The sequence below is a fragment of the Nelusetta ayraudi genome, unplaced genomic scaffold (genome assembly GCF_046127955.1).
Source record: "Nelusetta ayraudi isolate G7.1 ecotype Tasmania unplaced genomic scaffold, CSIRO-AGI_Nayr_v1 ptg000135l, whole genome shotgun sequence".
Classification (NCBI taxonomy): domain Eukaryota; kingdom Metazoa; phylum Chordata; class Actinopteri; order Tetraodontiformes; family Monacanthidae; genus Nelusetta; species Nelusetta ayraudi.
The window spans coordinates 13,173,910-13,189,224 of record NW_027466185.1 but is presented as its reverse complement, the minus strand read 5'-3'; the positions used below and the strand labels follow the sequence as shown (position 1 = coordinate 13,189,224).

Here is a 15,315-nt window from a genome sequence, read left to right as displayed (position 1 = left end):
AACCATTGTGAAGACTCTGACGAGGCTCTGACACTGTCTTTGACCTCTTCGACCTCTTGGCTCGTGACCTAGTTTTTCATAGCCAAACCAGAGAGGCTCGAGTTTCTATGCAAATTGTTGCTATGAAACAAAGTTATAGCTCTTTGAAACTATCATTCAATCAAGGCACAAAAACTACAGTATTACTATAATGAAGTCGAAAGTTTTTTTTTTCGAGACTAGATTAAATGTTGTGTCACAGTTTAATCTAGAATGCACCGTAAATATGAGCATTACTTAAATTTCAAAAAAACAAAACAAATATACATGATATGAAAAAGCATTGAAACAGACAAAAAAATCCTCAATATTATTTGTTCAAATTTGATTTTTTTTAATGAAAAATGTTTGATGTGATCCATATAAATTAATGTTATGACGGCACAATACAGAAATCTGTAATAATCTTTCCAAATACAAAATAAAAACAGCCAAAAACAGCCAACTTTTCAACAAAGGTGTGTAAAACTCATTGCTTTAACATGTCCATCTATAATTCTCAAACACCCACCCATCCATGAGTCCAATGAAGCAGTGTAACTCCCATTACATTCCATGCATGAGTCAAATGAAGGAATAAGCCGTGGCTCTGTGTCCTGTGTGTGTAGAGCTGCAACTGAAGAAAATAAAATATCATAGTTGAGGATGAGGAATAGTTTGCTCCGTTGGTGACTTGTTGGAGAGGGCTTTGAGATCCATCTGTCTTAGATTCCACTGTGCTCCCCGCATTCTTCTACCACCTCTTCTTCTTTTTTCATTTTTTTAGTGTTGGCTTCACCTGAATGGGCTTCAGCGTTAGTCCTATGGCCACGTTTTTCCCCAAGCAGCTTAACTCCACCACTTTGGTCAGTTGCACAGTTTTTTTGGTGATTGAGGAGCTCTTCTTTCGATGGAAAAAAACAACTGCATTTGCAGCACTGGAGAGTTTTAATTTCACTGACACCCACTGTTCCGTCAGGATGCACCACGACGCGATGGTTCCAACGTCCCTGCTTTGTGAGGAATAAGGCACCACATTCACTGCAGGGATACCTTCGCTCAATGCACTCGTAGCGCTTGTGATGGTTCAGCTGCAAGACATTCAGCATTCTTTACTGAGAAACAGTCTAGATGTGCTAAGTTGATTGTTTTGCAAGAAGAAACATTTGGATTTCTAGGAGGTTCTCCTCTCACCTCACGATAGGTAGAGAGGTCTTTCTGGCAGTCCTCACAGCTGAAGGGCTTCTCCTGGCTGCTGTGAGTGGCCTGGTGTTGGCTGAGTGCCATGGAGGAGGAGAAGCACTTCTCACAATTGTAGCAGGTGAAAATTGCATTTCTCTACGGAACAAAATGCAGAGAAATTATTCAAATGTGGTTCACAATTATTTGAACTAAAATGCTTTTATAACAAAGATTATCAAGGATACTACGCATTTTTAAGCATACAATTATAACTAATGTTTAACATGGCCAAAGCAAAGCAGGAAAAAAAACTGACAGTCTTAAACGAATAGTAATTGCACAAATTGTTAATAGAGGTTAGAGCAGAAGTGGGCAAATTTTTTGACTGGTGCGGCCACAATGGGTTCTAAAATTTGACCAAGGGGCCAGAGCAGGAGCAGATGGATGGAGTGTTTTGATGACCCATCACATAGGAAAAAAATATCATGGGAAATGGAGAAAACATGCTTCAATGTCTATTGAAAATGAGCAAAACAACAAACAAAATCGGTGTCTTTGAAGCCCCACGGTATTGAGGTCTTTATTGAAATGACTCTTAGAACACTGACAACATGGATGAAATACAGTTGTTTTATGAGTCATTTACTATTTATATTATTTCTTAAATTTTGGCGGTTACACGACTACATCCTTTAATCAACTTTATTTGAATATGTCACAAATGTTGATGACGATGACAAATTTCTGAAACCTTAAAATGTGTTACTCCTAAATAGAGGGAAGTACATGTTAGACACAGCTCTATTACTAAAATTAAATATTTATATTATCATCATTATTATTATTATTCCTCTCTCCTACCTGCTGCAGATATCGTTTGTACTCGTCTCTGTGGGAATTCCTCACGTGTCTCTCCTTCGACCTGGCGTCGCTGAAGGTGATCAAGCACTGAACACACTGCAGACTCTCGTGCAGACCCTGCTCACCTGCACAAAATACATAAATGCACCCAGAACTTCATTGACAACATCGCATCGTGAAGTGGCTGGGCGGGTATCTTACGGCGCTGCACGGGGACGACCTCCGGCTCAGACTTGATCCCCTGCGACCCGCTGCCGACTATCACTCGTTCAATCCCTAATTTTTCCATGCTTCCGTGGTCCGGCAGTTACCAAGACACTGCAACAACAGACGGCACGACACACACAATGCAGTAGTACCCTCCAACGCATTTGTCATGGCATTTACAGGTTAAGCTAGGCTGTGAAAGGAGCGCTGGACACAACTCTAGCAGTTTAAATAAATAAACGTACTACTTTCAGCGACTCCTTATGTTTCTTCCAGTTCTCTGGTAATATCATAGAATTTAGTATAAAAGGTAGGCACGGGTGTCTTACAACTGAGTGAGAAAGACTAATGACAACTGACACTGCTAAACATGCGAAGCCACAACATGAAAGCAAAAACATGAGAACTTCAGTTGTTTGCAGTGTTTTTCATCGTCGCGACACTCTGGCACCAGGTTTCGAATTGAAAACCGGCTCTACATCACAGGTTTTGTAAAAATGAAACGATTCACTTAATGGACAATTTCTCACCAAAGCGGGGCGGGCGCGACGCTCGTGGAGCACGGATCACGTGATTCGAGGAAAAACAATCCCGTTAGCTATTAATTTATCGCGAGACTTGTAACCGCAGCTTTGTCTGGCCCGGATCCGCTCTTTGGACGACGGTCTGGGCATAACACATCCGAGCCGGTAAACATCAGCCTGTTTTCTTCATAAGATTTCTGTCTCTTCATATTGTTAGTATTGTTTTTATTTCTTATTATTCACATAATGCATTACACTCATCTACAATTTAACCTGCAGTGCTTCTGTTTTTTTTTTTTTTTTAATGCAAAAATGAAATCCGAACTTTAACGTCAGCAGTATTCTTTTTTTATGCAAATATGTCAAATTTTCTCACACAGAAAAAATACAAAATACAAAACCAGGCATAACCACAGGTTAATAGGATTTTATTCAGACAAGGCAGACATCAACGTAAAACTTGATGAGGTGATAAGTTCAATACACTTTATCGCTTTAAATAGTCTTTCAGTGACACAAGCACAGGGTCATGGGCAAATGAGGCAAGGAGGAGTTGAAGAGGCATTTAGGCCCTGGCCTGCTGCTGCTGCTGGTACTCAGAGATTCGACTTTCCATAATGGGCCTAAAGTGCCTGATTAATCCCTGGGAACACAAGGGAAAACAGTAGAGTTGATTTGGTTGAATCAGCAGCAACTTACTCAGTGTGCAAAGGCATTTCACGGAGCACACTTGTTTACCTGCACTGGCCAGGCCGCGCCGTCTCCCAGGGCACAGATAGTGTGGCCCTCAATCTGCTTACTGATCTCCCAAATCATGTCGATCTCCGCAGCCCGCGCGTCACCTTTCACAAAACGCCACATCATGTTGTTCATCCAATCCACACCTGGGAAAAGAAAAATATCAATGAGCATTGAGAGAAATCATGTCCTCCTGCCAATTCAAGTGCGCAAACTGAAATAGAATTTACCTTCTCTGCAGGGTGTGCACTGGCCGCAGCTCTCATGCTTGTAGAATTCAATCAGTCGAGCGATGGCTCGGATAACGTCAGTCTTTTGAAAGGAAATGCAACCATCTATTTAATAAACGTTTCAGAATTTCTTTACATTTGGACGTATGCGGCTACTGAGGCGGTCGAACTTACAGATTTGTCCATGACAATCAGGGCAGCGGTGCCCAGGCCAGTTTGGGCTTGGATGAGGCCGTCGAAGTCCATCAGCACATCTTCGCACACGCTCTTGGGGATGAGGGGAGTGGAGGAGCCGCCCGGGATTACGCAGAGCAGGTTGTCCCAACCGCCGCGCACCCCACCTGGCAGACAGATGTTTGTTTCAATTAAGCACAGAAACTCCACTCTCGGATGCAGCTCTCAAGCTAAGCTGTTTTAATCTTTTCAATTTTGCTGTCAAGCAGATAAATAATCAAGGACACAGGACTATTTTTGTGTTCTCTTGCTCATTTACTTTCGCTGAGATATTTATAGCTGTTTTGTTAGTTGTAAACATTTAATGCAATACCAAATACACTTCCAACTTGGGGATGTTAACAATTAATCAATTATTTATTAATTGTCAATTAAGAATTTAATTGATTAAATTGAAATAGTCGCAATTAATTGAATTTTTTTTACATGGGTCGTTAATATTAGCGAACAAGTTATTTTTAAAGATTTCTTTTTTAAAGTTGAAATGTGACCCATTAGAAGTCAACTTCAGTCAGAGGACAAATTTTTAGGGTGTTTTCACTGTTCTCTCATGTAAAAATGGGCCACATTGGACCATCAACATTATTTAAGGGTTAATTCATTGTGAAATTTAGGTTCTCAGGAAAAATCACCACTTATCAATTAGTCATCAATCAATCGATAAGGTCAATCAACTAACAATTCATGAATTAATCAATAATTTCCATCCCTATTCCAACTGTATTACATTTGTTGAGTCATTTATACCTGCGTGTCTCTCTATGAGATCTTTCAAAGGGACGGACATCTCCTCCTCTACTGTGCAAGGGTGGTTAACATGGCCAGAGATGTTAAAGAGCTTGGTGCCGGAGTTCCTCTCTCTCCCGAAGCTCAGGAACCACGAGCCGCCGCGACGACAGATGGTGGGTGCAACAGATACAGTCTCCACATTGGCAACCGTTGTGGGGCAACCGAACACTCCTTCAAGACAGAGGGCGAACGTCAGGTAAACACACATCAGAAAATAAAGTGCGAAGATGCACCGCGCCCATATTAAGACAGGAACCCACCAACATCAGCAGGAAACGGGGGCTTCAGGCGGGGCTTTCCCTGCTTCCCTTCCAGGGACTCAATGAGTGCAGTCTCCTCCCCACAGATGTACGCTCCGGCGCCGCGCATCACAAACACATCAAAGTCATAATCAGTACCGCAGGCATTTTTCCCAATGAGTCCAGCGGCATAGGCTTCATTGATAGCCACCTGTTTGAAAATACAAATTAGTAAGCGGACAATTGTGACGTCGGGTCATTAACATACAGTCAGGATTTCAAAGGTTTAGAGTGCAGTTTCATTTTCCTTACCTGCAGGTTGGAGGACTCATTGTAGAACTCTCCTCTGATGTAGATGTAAGCAGCACGCGCTCCCATGGCCCTACCAGCGACCAGGCAGCCTTCCACCAGCTTGTGTGGATCATTCCTCATGATCTCTCTGTCCTTGCAGGTGCCAGGCTCTCCCTCATCTGCGTTTACTACCAGATACTTTGGCCTAAACACAAGCAAGAGCTTAGTTTTGCAAAGGGGAACAATTGGTTTACCTCATCAGCTGCGATATATTCAGTATTGATATATTCTGAATATACAGGGTGAGAGCAATTATCAGTGCATCAAAATGTTTGCTTTTCTGACTCATATTTAGGACCATCTAAAGATAGTTAAAGGAAAAACTCCATAATTCTTCTATTAATTAGGTTAGAACTTAGGTATGATTGGCTTTAAATAAAGACAGTAAAAAGAGAACATAATCGTATAGTAATTCAGACAGAGGTCAAATCTGCACTGACCTGCCATCGCTAGGCTTGTTCATGAAGCTCCACTTCATGCCTGTTGGGAATCCAGCGCCGCCTCTTCCACGCAGACCAGACCCTTTGATCTCATTAAGGATCCAGTCAACGCCCTTCAGAAGGATCTCCTTAGTTTTGTACCAGTCGCCACGCTTCAGTGCTCCCTTCAGCCTGAAGAAGAAAAATGTGCAAGTGGTAGGGCGACAGATAACCTATAATCTAAAAGAGATGCTTCATGTAAAAATATTAACAGGTTCTTTGCAAATTATAATTCACACTGGGACTTTACCTCCAGTCATGGCGTCCATAAAGGTTTGTGAAAATTCTATCCTCATCTGCCAGAGGCCCAAAGGTTGTTTTCTTCGGAGCACTCTGGCAAATTAAGACAAACACAAGAATGCATTCAAATTCATTACACTAACTAACTTTAAATGTACACATTTTATTTAAATCACAGCATAAGTAAGTTGAGTACCTGAGCTGTGCTGTTGTACCGAGTGATGGCAGTCACTCCAGCTGGGCAGACAGCAGCTGGAGCACGAGCCACCCCAACCACCACTGCTCGAGTTAAGGACAGCATCGTTTCTGCACACAGGAAACACAACGTTGTATTGTGTTGTATTGGAATGCTGCAATATCTCAATTTGACGTTTCATTTTGCAAAACAACAATACGAGACGAAGTTTCTTGTTACTGAATTATTAACGTCCAGCAGAGGTACATTTTGTATAAACAACACATATTTAAAACTATAAACAAATTACATGTTATTCAATGATGATAGCCTTGTTATTAAAAAAGGTAAATCCGGTTGTTTCGTGGGACTTGTGTAACTTCTTATGTGATGTCATGACGTCACACATATTGACGTTAGCTAACGAAGGTGAAGCGAGTGGAAAAGTCGTCATTAATCCCGTGCAGCCAGCTGTTGACAGTCTGGCACCCAAAACGCGAAGAGCAAAATACAGCATCGCTGATCGATACGGACGCGTTGGCTTGTCAGAAGCGCAGCATTCAGCGCACTCTGACCTCCATGCTGACAAGATTGGCTGCTGCTAGCCTAGCGCTGGAGTAAACAGGCTAGCGGTTAACCTTGTACAATCAAAATACACACAGCGGATTTCGGGCTAAAATGCGCAATATTGAATTGTTTGAAAACACACTGCAGACAATTTCATGCTTGTAGTCACACTGATCGCTCTAGATTACAGTAAAACAGGACTTTATGTCAGCAAACTAAACACTTGCACATACCTTATCCACGTACCGAGCTAGCATGCAGACAGGAAGTCACAGTGAAGCAGTCCGGATGGTGCGACCAGCAAATCGGCTGGATCGCCTCTGCACCAGCTGGGATTTTAAAAGTTCTGCTTGCGCAACACGCAAACGATGATCCGCCCTTTTACTTTTTTACAAAACACACAGGTCATCATGAAACTCGTCTGGTCTCACGTAAGGCCAAGCGTTTGTAAGGTTTGACATGATACGGTATGACAGATATTAAAATGTAGTAGTAGTTTTTGTTTTTTAATAAATCTGAAAAATATTATTATATTAATTAGTACTCGATCTAAATCTATCTATCAGCCACTCTAAGAACAATAAATATTAACCAATTAACAGTTACTCCATCATAAAAAAATATTGTTATACGAAGTGAAATAGAAAGGGTTAAATTAAAAGGTGAAAAAGAGCATGATGGTCAAAGGGTAGAAATGTTTTATTTACATGCCATCAGTATGAGAAGCATTTGTCAAATGATTGAAATTATGAAAAAATTGCAAGTGCCATGTACTGTAGTGTGATTTTTTTTTTTTCAACAGTAAAACAGATGACAAGAAACAAGACTTTTCTTCAGGGAGGCCAGTGTAATTGCTATCAATTAATATTGCTGTCAACAAATGTCAAAATGTTGGCCTCAAAGGTCTCTGAGCGTTTTTTGCATAATTTATTTTATGTGCAGCCGTTAGCTGGCTAGTCTTTGTGATCATTTGACCTTTGATTTTTTTGAAATACAATCTTAAGCCTATAACCAAAACTGATTAAGCAGCATAATTAGCCACTTGCTGCATTACCAAGTTGCCCATGACCAGGGCACCTAACCGTCTACCACCACTTGGGGTGCTGTATTCTAGCGACCTACTCAACACTGCCACATGCAAAGATTACTCCAGTTCCAATGGGGGGAAAAGTACAGAACATGTAATGAAAAAAAACAACAACAACCTAGAATACTAGATCTAAAATGAAAATGTAGACTGACTCTACTTTTTCTTTTTGTCAAAGTTCCAGAGGGTGTCAGGTTATACAGTCACATATAACTGTGTGCAATCTGTCCCCCTGTACAGTCATTACATCACAGCAGCTTATCCTCAGGAAACATCAGTATTAAACCCTGACTTGATACAACCTACAGACCTGAGGGATCATTTTAATGATGTATCGACCAGCTGGTGTTCCTGTGTCTTTCAATTTGAATGTTGTAGAGGATAATGAAACTGTGGCCCTACAGAGCGAACGTGCAAAGGAGGAGACATTCTTTAAGCTGTCTGCACATTCAGAGGCATCGGTGCAGTTGATAAAAAGCAGATGTATGGCCAAAAACATTAATTACAGGTCAATAATTAAATGGGGCTTTAGTAACATAACATGATTATAACATAATTATTATTATGCAGTAGATATTTACTTTATTAATTTCCTTCAGTCAAAGGGCTACAAATACTGTCCGTATCACTTTTAAAAAAAAATCAGTTTCTTTTGGACATCATTCTGACGTGGGAGGCTGATAACTGGGTCTTCTGGAAACCCGGCCCAGTCTGTCCACCGCCACACTCTCAAACGCCTGCCTCATCAGAGGATGCTCCTCTAGGACCTCGTTGAAACTGTTCACGCTCAGGGAGTACAGGCGGCAGTAGGTGTCAGCCCGCACTGAAGCGGTGCGTCGTCCTTGGGTGAGCAGACAGATCTCTAAGGCAAGGAAGAGAAAGCGATCATTAGTATATGCAGTGCTATGCAATGCTCATTGCATTCGATCGCACTGAAGACAATACAGCAAATGCGGCGGAGGAAAAAAACAAGCAGCAGACAATATTAACTTGCATGGAGTTTGGTGAATATTGTACAAAGTGTTCAGAGCGGGAAGTTAGTTAGAATGTTGTACCTCCAAAATATGCTCCATCATTGAGTATAATCTCCTTACTGCCTCGTGGGATTACAGTCACAGATCCGTGCTGGATGAAGTACATTTTCCGGCCGAGCGTTCCCTCACGTATGACTAGGTCTCCAGGTTGAAAGACCTCAAAACGCAACTTTGTCAGGATGACTGTCACAAAGTGAGGGTCAGTGTTGGCAAAGAGCGGCATGTTGGCCACAAGCCCGCGGCAGTTATAACTGACGATCTCCTGGACAGAGAGAAGAACAGGGAAATTAAATATTTAAAATAAAGTTATTATCAGAGAACAAAAACAAGCCCTCAGATTTAAGATACAAATATCAGAACTGCCTTGGAAATACATTTTTAAGTGATGATAATGATCAACAATTATAGACTGGGGAAATATATTGACTATACATGATTAATATAAAAATTAAATAGGAATTTGCAACAGGGTACATCATAGCACAAGGTAATATTTTTATTTTTAATCTCAAATTGACAAAATAAATGATAGGAATGTGTCACCACACAGCTTTAACAATTATTAAAGTAAACGGAGGAAACACCTTTTTTCACCACCTTTTATTCACTCTCTTTCATTCCCCCATATCACAGCAAAGGAGAGATTGAAGGGCGTCCAATCAGAGGCTTGAATGAAGCACAAACCTCCTTGAGTGGATCGCTGAGCTCTCCGAAAATGCTGTCTTCATCAAACATCTTGCCCTGGAACCTCTGCTCATAGTAATCGTGGATCCTCTGCCTCACGTCAGCTGGCAGCTTGTGGAACGACATGTACTGCTCCACCTGCTTATACTGAAACATTTGCGCGAAACACATGGTGATCTGACCTCCGCCACGGCAGAAATTCCACTGGGCCAATGTCATCATCATGGCTCCATTGTGGTCACATTGTGTGCCATGTGTTCGCAGAACCATTCAGAGGCGTAATAATAAAGCATTAATTCTATTTGTTTAGCCATTTTTTTTGTTTAAGTGGATTACTAACTCATTTGTAATGGGCATTAGCGAAGAGCGATACAGAACAAAGGTGCAGCCGTTTGTTCATCATCTGTTCTGCTTTATCTTGCGACAATCCCCTAGAGAGGGTCACAGCAAAGCTGCAAAAATCCATTAGATAATACAAACTGTGCCTCTGCATTAGAAAAAAATTCATCTCAATGACTAGAGTACATGGTAGTAAGCAAGTTTACGATGAAATGCACATGATTAGACCGCGTAGCCAAAGTCACACTAGCATCTGAGAACGCGAATCAGCAAGTCTGAAAAGATGAGAAGTTTGGGTCTGTTGTGTTTAGATGGTTACCTTCTCTTGATACTGTCGGTGCGATGCATCCAGGGACTGCACCAGGTTAGTTGCATGGCCAAGAAACATGGCATAGCAGGTGGCACCCACCACCATACTGATCATGGTGAGCCAGACATCAGTCATGCCCTCTGGAGGGTGGGCACCGTATCCAATACACAGCATGTGGCTCATCGCCATGAACAGGGCGTAGGAGTATTGTATGTGCCAAGTTTCATTCTGAGAACAAATTAGAAAAGAGAGGATTGAAACTGTCTGTCATTAGGACAATTTGTAAGACTTCTATTCTTTAGAAACATTTCACAATATGAGCACATCATTTTTAAAGATAGATGTTTTTTTTTGTTTTTTTTAATGAAACAATAATTTCTGGATTTGGGCTCTGCTTATTAACTGAGCAGAGAAGCAGGATAGAGTAATCCAGGAAGTAGTCAGCCACAGGACTTCCTGTAGAGCACACAAAAACTACTATACTCTGTTTATTTAAGACTTGGCTTTGTTGACATGGTAAATGTGGACTGTGAGCTTAATTACTTTAGGGCAGACTAAGGTCAACTGTAATCCAAATTTCCTGTATTTTGGTTTATGCTAGGCTAATCAAGCCAGTCATGATGGGCCCTACTAAGTCTCTCTTAAGGAAAAATAGACAAGAACGTAAGAAGGATGCATATATAAATTCCTTTATAAATTTCACTTTATCATAATACATACATTTATGATGATATATATTGAAATTGATCAATTAACTATAGGAAATTCACATTCCTATTATGTGAGGCATAAGAAAAATTCATGCCTCATCTTCATTAAACATGCACTTACCACCATATTATTTTTGGAAACCCAGCAGTCCTGCGGGAAGTCTTGAAGCATGGGCACCATGAAGGTGAGGCAGCCGTCCCAGTGGCACAACAGCAACATCATGCCAATCAAATTCACTATACGGACCACAGCACTGGCAAGGTCATAGGTCATGTGGAAGATCTGGTGGGAAACAAAAGTCATGTCATGTGGTATGGAAAGGAAGCTGAACCTGGAGACATATTGCTCTTTGAATTTGCTTTGCTGCAACTTGCATTGTCCTTCTCTTCCTCCACCCATTCTCTACCCCACCACTCTTTACCTCTTCCCACTGGTGGATGTAGCGTATGAGGCGGGAGAGTCGCAGGAGGCGAAGCAGACTGAGTATCTTGGTGAAGCGCACAATGCGGAGGGCGCGGGCGGTGCGGTACACGTCAGACGACTCGTGCCGGGACTCCAGGTCGACGATGAGGAAGATGTAGTCGACGGGGATGGAAGAAACAAAGTCCACCATGAACCAGGTGCGCAGGTAGTGCATGCGGATCTCTTTGGGGTCCAGTATGATGTGGCTGTCCTCCCCGGCGATGCCCGTGCGGAAATTGAACACCAGGTCCATGAGAAAGAGGGTGTCGGACAGGACGTTGAAGGTGATCCAAGGAATGGTGTTCTGGTCTTCGAAGAAGGTGATGCCCCAGGGCAGGATGACCAGGTTACTCATCATCAACATGAGCATCACAATGTCCCAGTAAAATCTGGAACAGAGGACGAGTGTGGCACACAACATGAATATTGAATATGTGGCTTTGGGGCCTCAGTATGCGTATTTGATATATGGCTGCATGGTGAAGAAAAGTACAGGTTTAATTTAGTTAAAGGATTCAAAATATCAATACAACTGTAATGAGGAACTACGGCAGAATGCACTAATTAGACACAAGTGAACACAAAGGTCGAATAGAAGGTAGTTAAAAATGAAGTAGAAGTACAGCACTGGTCTTTACAGTCATGTTCAATGAAACATCTACACATGTTTGAAACATTTTCCCTATGAGCCAAGTGAACCCAGAGACATCCAGGAGGACGGTGTCTTAACTGGGGAATGACCCAATTCAGACCAGCTGACCAGCCGCTATTTAAAAAGGAAACACGCTCATTAAAATTGCATGACGTTTACCTCACCCGGCCTCAATGTACAATCAAAACCAACTAATACAGAAGAGAACATGTCACGGCTGTGGGCGGCTAATGTCTCAAGCACAGTCTGCTGCTCTCAGGGATGCCGGAGCCCAGACGTTTGCTGTGTTTGTCACCGTCTGCATCGTGCCATACAAGTTCCCCTGATCTTTCAGGTCTCCAGTGTCTGGCCGTCCACACAATGGCGGCGTGGTTTGGGTTTCCTTGCACATTGTTTCCACTGACTGTCAATCACTTGAGGTCTCTCCTTTGCCCTCTCAGACTCGGAGACTGTCTTTCATTACAGCAGCCCGGAATATGAACTGGGACTGATTTTGATTACTGCCAAGCTTTGCAATAAGACCCTCTCCTTGAGTGCAGGAGCTAATAGATTAGTTGCTCCATCTCATTCATGTTTATCCTTCCGTCAGTCACTCGGGTCCATGTCCTCCTCTGTGTCTAACATGGCGATTTACATGACTACTTATCAGCTTGTCTCATGTTGCAACAGATTAGAGGACGCTTGCTGCTAATAAGTCCACCAGTGACTCTGAGCATCGTCAACGCATGTGCTCTTTTCAGTACGAGCGACGGAGGAGGTAAACACAAAACTAAGCGCTCTGTATTGAGAGTTACTATTGACAGCCGCAAAAACAGATGAGGTTTAACAACCCTGTCAAATCCGAAGCTAAATCCATCTGCAAATTATTCTTCTTGTTAGAGCATGGCAGACAGAAACTAATCTGCAATGAATTTGATTTTAAAAACAAAAACCGTCAATAATGTAAACAGACAACATCAATTGGCAGAAAAGCAACAAAGCGTCAGAATTCTGACCTCAACCCTAACCAACAGCTGAGCACTGAAATATGTGCTGTTCCAAATCATCTGCTCTAAAGGGGGAAGTTGAAGCATACGGTTTAAGGAGAGCAGGCCCTCAGTAATCCCCCCTCAGCTGTCTGTGTATTATTACATAATAGAGCAAGATTGGAATTATAGGGATTCTTATGGGCAATAATCCCCCCCCCCTGCCCCCCGCATGGGTTTATCCTCTCTGTCTGGCATCTGCCTGATGTTTAAAAATTGTTTAAATTTGATGGAGACTATTATTAGTGATTGGGGCAGATAGAACGATCGAGTGAGCACCGTTTCTAAGATTCGAAGTTCACCCCCACTGACCCGCACAAAAACAACAGTGATCTGCCAAATCCTAACAGGAAGGAGGTCAAAGAGCAGGAAATTAACGAACGGTCTGTTTTAAATCGAGCATGAGGGCATCTCGGACTGATGATGGTGCCACGGCGCCCCCGTTGTCCCCTCTCCACTTCTTCTTTCGTAACGTCAAGGAGAAAAGGAGTCAGCATACAGCGGCATTATTAATCCAGATGATCTTGCCCTATATTCTGTATCGGTAATCAAATCCCTTCATCGCCTTATCATGTGTGAGGAACCGTGACATCAGCTGCTGCTGCTACACAAGGTCCTTGAGAAATCTGAGGGATCTGTGGCAGATTTCACACCTATTTCATGTTAGCGCCACTTTACATTCACATTTAAGCAACATCAGGGGCGGAGTTAGATGGTGGCCAGTGGTGGCCGAGGCTACCCCACCGGGCATAGTTTTACATTAGACTTTATACTTCTACACTACAGCATCTCAAGACTTACATTCGTCGAGTGATGTAGTGTATCTTTTTTTATGTATTGATATATGTATGGATTTAATGTACATAATGTATTTCTGACTTGATGATTAGCCTAGATTTTGTTTTTAGTGGAAAGAAGACACTCAAAAAGAAATGTAATGTCATGCTACTGGCCGCTAACCCTTGGACAGTAAGGAACAAGCTGATATAGGTTGAATATTAATAGTAACATTGGTGATTTGCTTTGTCTTCTAATTCATTTTTAAGGTCACCCTGAAAATTTAAGAAATACAAAAAACTACACTAACAATTAGAATAAATTTAAAGTCATTTTAGGTATCTACTTTTTGCCACCGCTATGTCATGACCCCCCCTTCCCCACTTTGGACACCCAAAGGAAAAATTTCTGGCTCTGCCACTGGCCAACACTAAAATGATGATTTGTGCATTTCTTTCTTTGTTTCTTTCTTTCCATGTTTCTTTGTTTCTATTACCTGAAGTCACTGTAAGGGTGGATGATCCACACCCCGAAGCTCTTGACCCTGGCCTGCTCAGCAGCGACCCCCTTGTGGCTGCCGAACATGCGCAAGGAGAACTTGTTGACTCCGGGTTGCAGCATGGAGCCGAACTTCCTCTGGAAGTAGGTGGACTGGTCCGGCTGCCAGCTGCCGCCGTCCACCCCGTCGTCGCCGTCCGCGCAGGTGTCCAGCAGGCCGTCGGGGTCCGCCGTGTAGTCGTCGTTGTGGGTCTTGACCAGGGAGAAGAGGGTCTTGGTGATGTCGCTCCTCTTGTCCGCCCTCGGGGACGGGGTCGCCGGCGGGGTGTTCTTCTGGGAGCCGCTCCTCCACTTGGAGAAGCGGATGCTGCTCCAGCTGCGGTAGCGGGCGGTCTCCGCTTTGTGAGCCGGACTCTCGCTGTTGCCTTGCCGGCCATCACCACCTCTGGAGGGGCTGGTCATTTTTTTTTTTTTAAATTACGCCTTGCACGTTATAACGCACAGTTTGTTATAATTAATACCAAAGAAGGACGATGCGAAGTTCACCTGTTAACCGGATGTTTCCACAGCCCCCATTTACAACAGATTAATTCCGTCTGTGTTGCAATAAAAAAGTATAAATTTGGCGCAGAGTGTGAGGCTTCTTAAAAAATACAAAACATTGACAACTTCATTAGAAGTCACATTAACACTTGTAGTCGGCGCACATCCCAAACAATAAAGTTAATAATGACAAAAAAATATCTTTCGGAAAATAAATCCATTAAAAAGTTGCAGGCTCCAACAACAATAAAGGAGGGGGGAAAGTTATTCCAAGTGATGGATGCTCCTCTCCACGGATGAAGAAGAAAAACGTGAGGCTCATTTGTTTGTGTCCGCCTCTGTTTGACCATGAGAGGACG

At 42.5% G+C, this 15,315-nt stretch overlaps 3 protein-coding genes across 4 annotated transcripts; all 3 read right to left on the bottom strand.

Annotated features, from left to right (window-relative positions):
- Positions 1-433: 433 nt before the first annotated feature.
- On the bottom strand, positions 434-2,922 carry LOC142877517 (uncharacterized). 2 transcript variants are annotated; one of them, XM_076012214.1, is made up of 5 exons: positions 2,799-2,922; positions 2,263-2,379; positions 2,062-2,186; positions 1,213-1,356; positions 434-1,109 (listed from the first exon to the last, which is right to left on the bottom strand). In XM_076012214.1, the coding sequence occupies exons 2-5, from the start codon at positions 2,348-2,350 to the stop codon at positions 744-746; spliced, it is 723 nt and encodes a 240-aa protein (XP_075868329.1). In that variant the 5' UTR covers positions 2,351-2,379; positions 2,799-2,922; the 3' UTR covers positions 434-743. The 2 variants fall into 2 exon arrangements, with proteins under 2 accessions (XP_075868329.1, XP_075868330.1); XM_076012215.1 differs by lacking the exon at positions 2,799-2,922 and adding an exon at positions 2,514-2,790.
- Positions 2,923-3,203: 281 nt separating this feature from the next.
- Positions 3,204-7,196, bottom strand: ndufv1 (NADH:ubiquinone oxidoreductase core subunit V1). Its single transcript, XM_076012205.1, has 11 exons — positions 7,068-7,196; positions 6,289-6,398; positions 6,103-6,185; positions 5,814-5,984; positions 5,335-5,518; positions 5,044-5,233; positions 4,742-4,954; positions 3,935-4,101; positions 3,761-3,842; positions 3,531-3,676; positions 3,204-3,435 (listed from the first exon to the last, which is right to left on the bottom strand). Exons 2-11 carry the CDS (start codon positions 6,391-6,393, stop codon positions 3,358-3,360), a joined length of 1,419 nt encoding a protein of 472 aa, XP_075868320.1. The 5' UTR covers positions 6,394-6,398; positions 7,068-7,196; the 3' UTR covers positions 3,204-3,357.
- A 1,303-nt stretch (positions 7,197-8,499) lies between these two features.
- LOC142877506 (potassium/sodium hyperpolarization-activated cyclic nucleotide-gated channel 2-like) lies at positions 8,500-15,019 on the bottom strand. Its single transcript, XM_076012193.1, has 7 exons — positions 14,412-15,019; positions 11,421-11,850; positions 11,120-11,281; positions 10,298-10,516; positions 9,640-9,786; positions 8,977-9,217; positions 8,500-8,783 (listed from the first exon to the last, which is right to left on the bottom strand). Exons 1-7 carry the CDS (start codon positions 14,873-14,875, stop codon positions 8,581-8,583), a joined length of 1,866 nt encoding a protein of 621 aa, XP_075868308.1. The 5' UTR covers positions 14,876-15,019; the 3' UTR covers positions 8,500-8,580.
- Positions 15,020-15,315: the final 296 nt, after the last annotated feature.

What these genes read in the sequence shown, in the direction of transcription:
- LOC142877517 (XM_076012214.1), bottom strand. Translation starts at nt 2,350, where the DNA reads ATGGAAAAATTAGGGATTGAACGAGTGATAGTCGGCAGCGGGTCGCAG. An exon ending in GGTCGTCCCCGTGCAGCGCC is followed by an intron (nt 2,187 to 2,262) that starts GTAAGATACCCG and finishes TATTTTGTGCAG; the next exon opens with GTGAGCAGGGTCTGCACGAG. An exon ending in ACAAACGATATCTGCAGCAG is followed by an intron (nt 1,357 to 2,061) that starts GTAGGAGAGAGG and finishes TTTGTTCCGTAG; the next exon opens with AGAAATGCAATTTTCACCTG.
- ndufv1 (XM_076012205.1), bottom strand. Translation starts at nt 6,393, where the DNA reads ATGCTGTCCTTAACTCGAGCAGTGGTGGTTGGGGTGGCTCGTGCTCCA. An exon ending in AACAAGCCTAGCGATGGCAG is followed by an intron (nt 5,519 to 5,813) that starts GTCAGTGCAGAT and finishes GCTTGTGTTTAG; the next exon opens with GCCAAAGTATCTGGTAGTAA. An exon ending in ATGAGTCCTCCAACCTGCAG is followed by an intron (nt 5,234 to 5,334) that starts GTAAGGAAAATG and finishes ATTTTCAAACAG; the next exon opens with GTGGCTATCAATGAAGCCTA.
- LOC142877506 (XM_076012193.1), bottom strand. Translation starts at nt 14,875, where the DNA reads ATGACCAGCCCCTCCAGAGGTGGTGATGGCCGGCAAGGCAACAGCGAG. An exon ending in TTTCCAAAAATAATATGGTG is followed by an intron (nt 10,517 to 11,119) that starts GTAAGTGCATGT and finishes ATTTGTTCTCAG; the next exon opens with AATGAAACTTGGCACATACA. An exon ending in TGATGGAGCATATTTTGGAG is followed by an intron (nt 8,784 to 8,976) that starts GTACAACATTCT and finishes TCCTTGCCTTAG; the next exon opens with AGATCTGTCTGCTCACCCAA.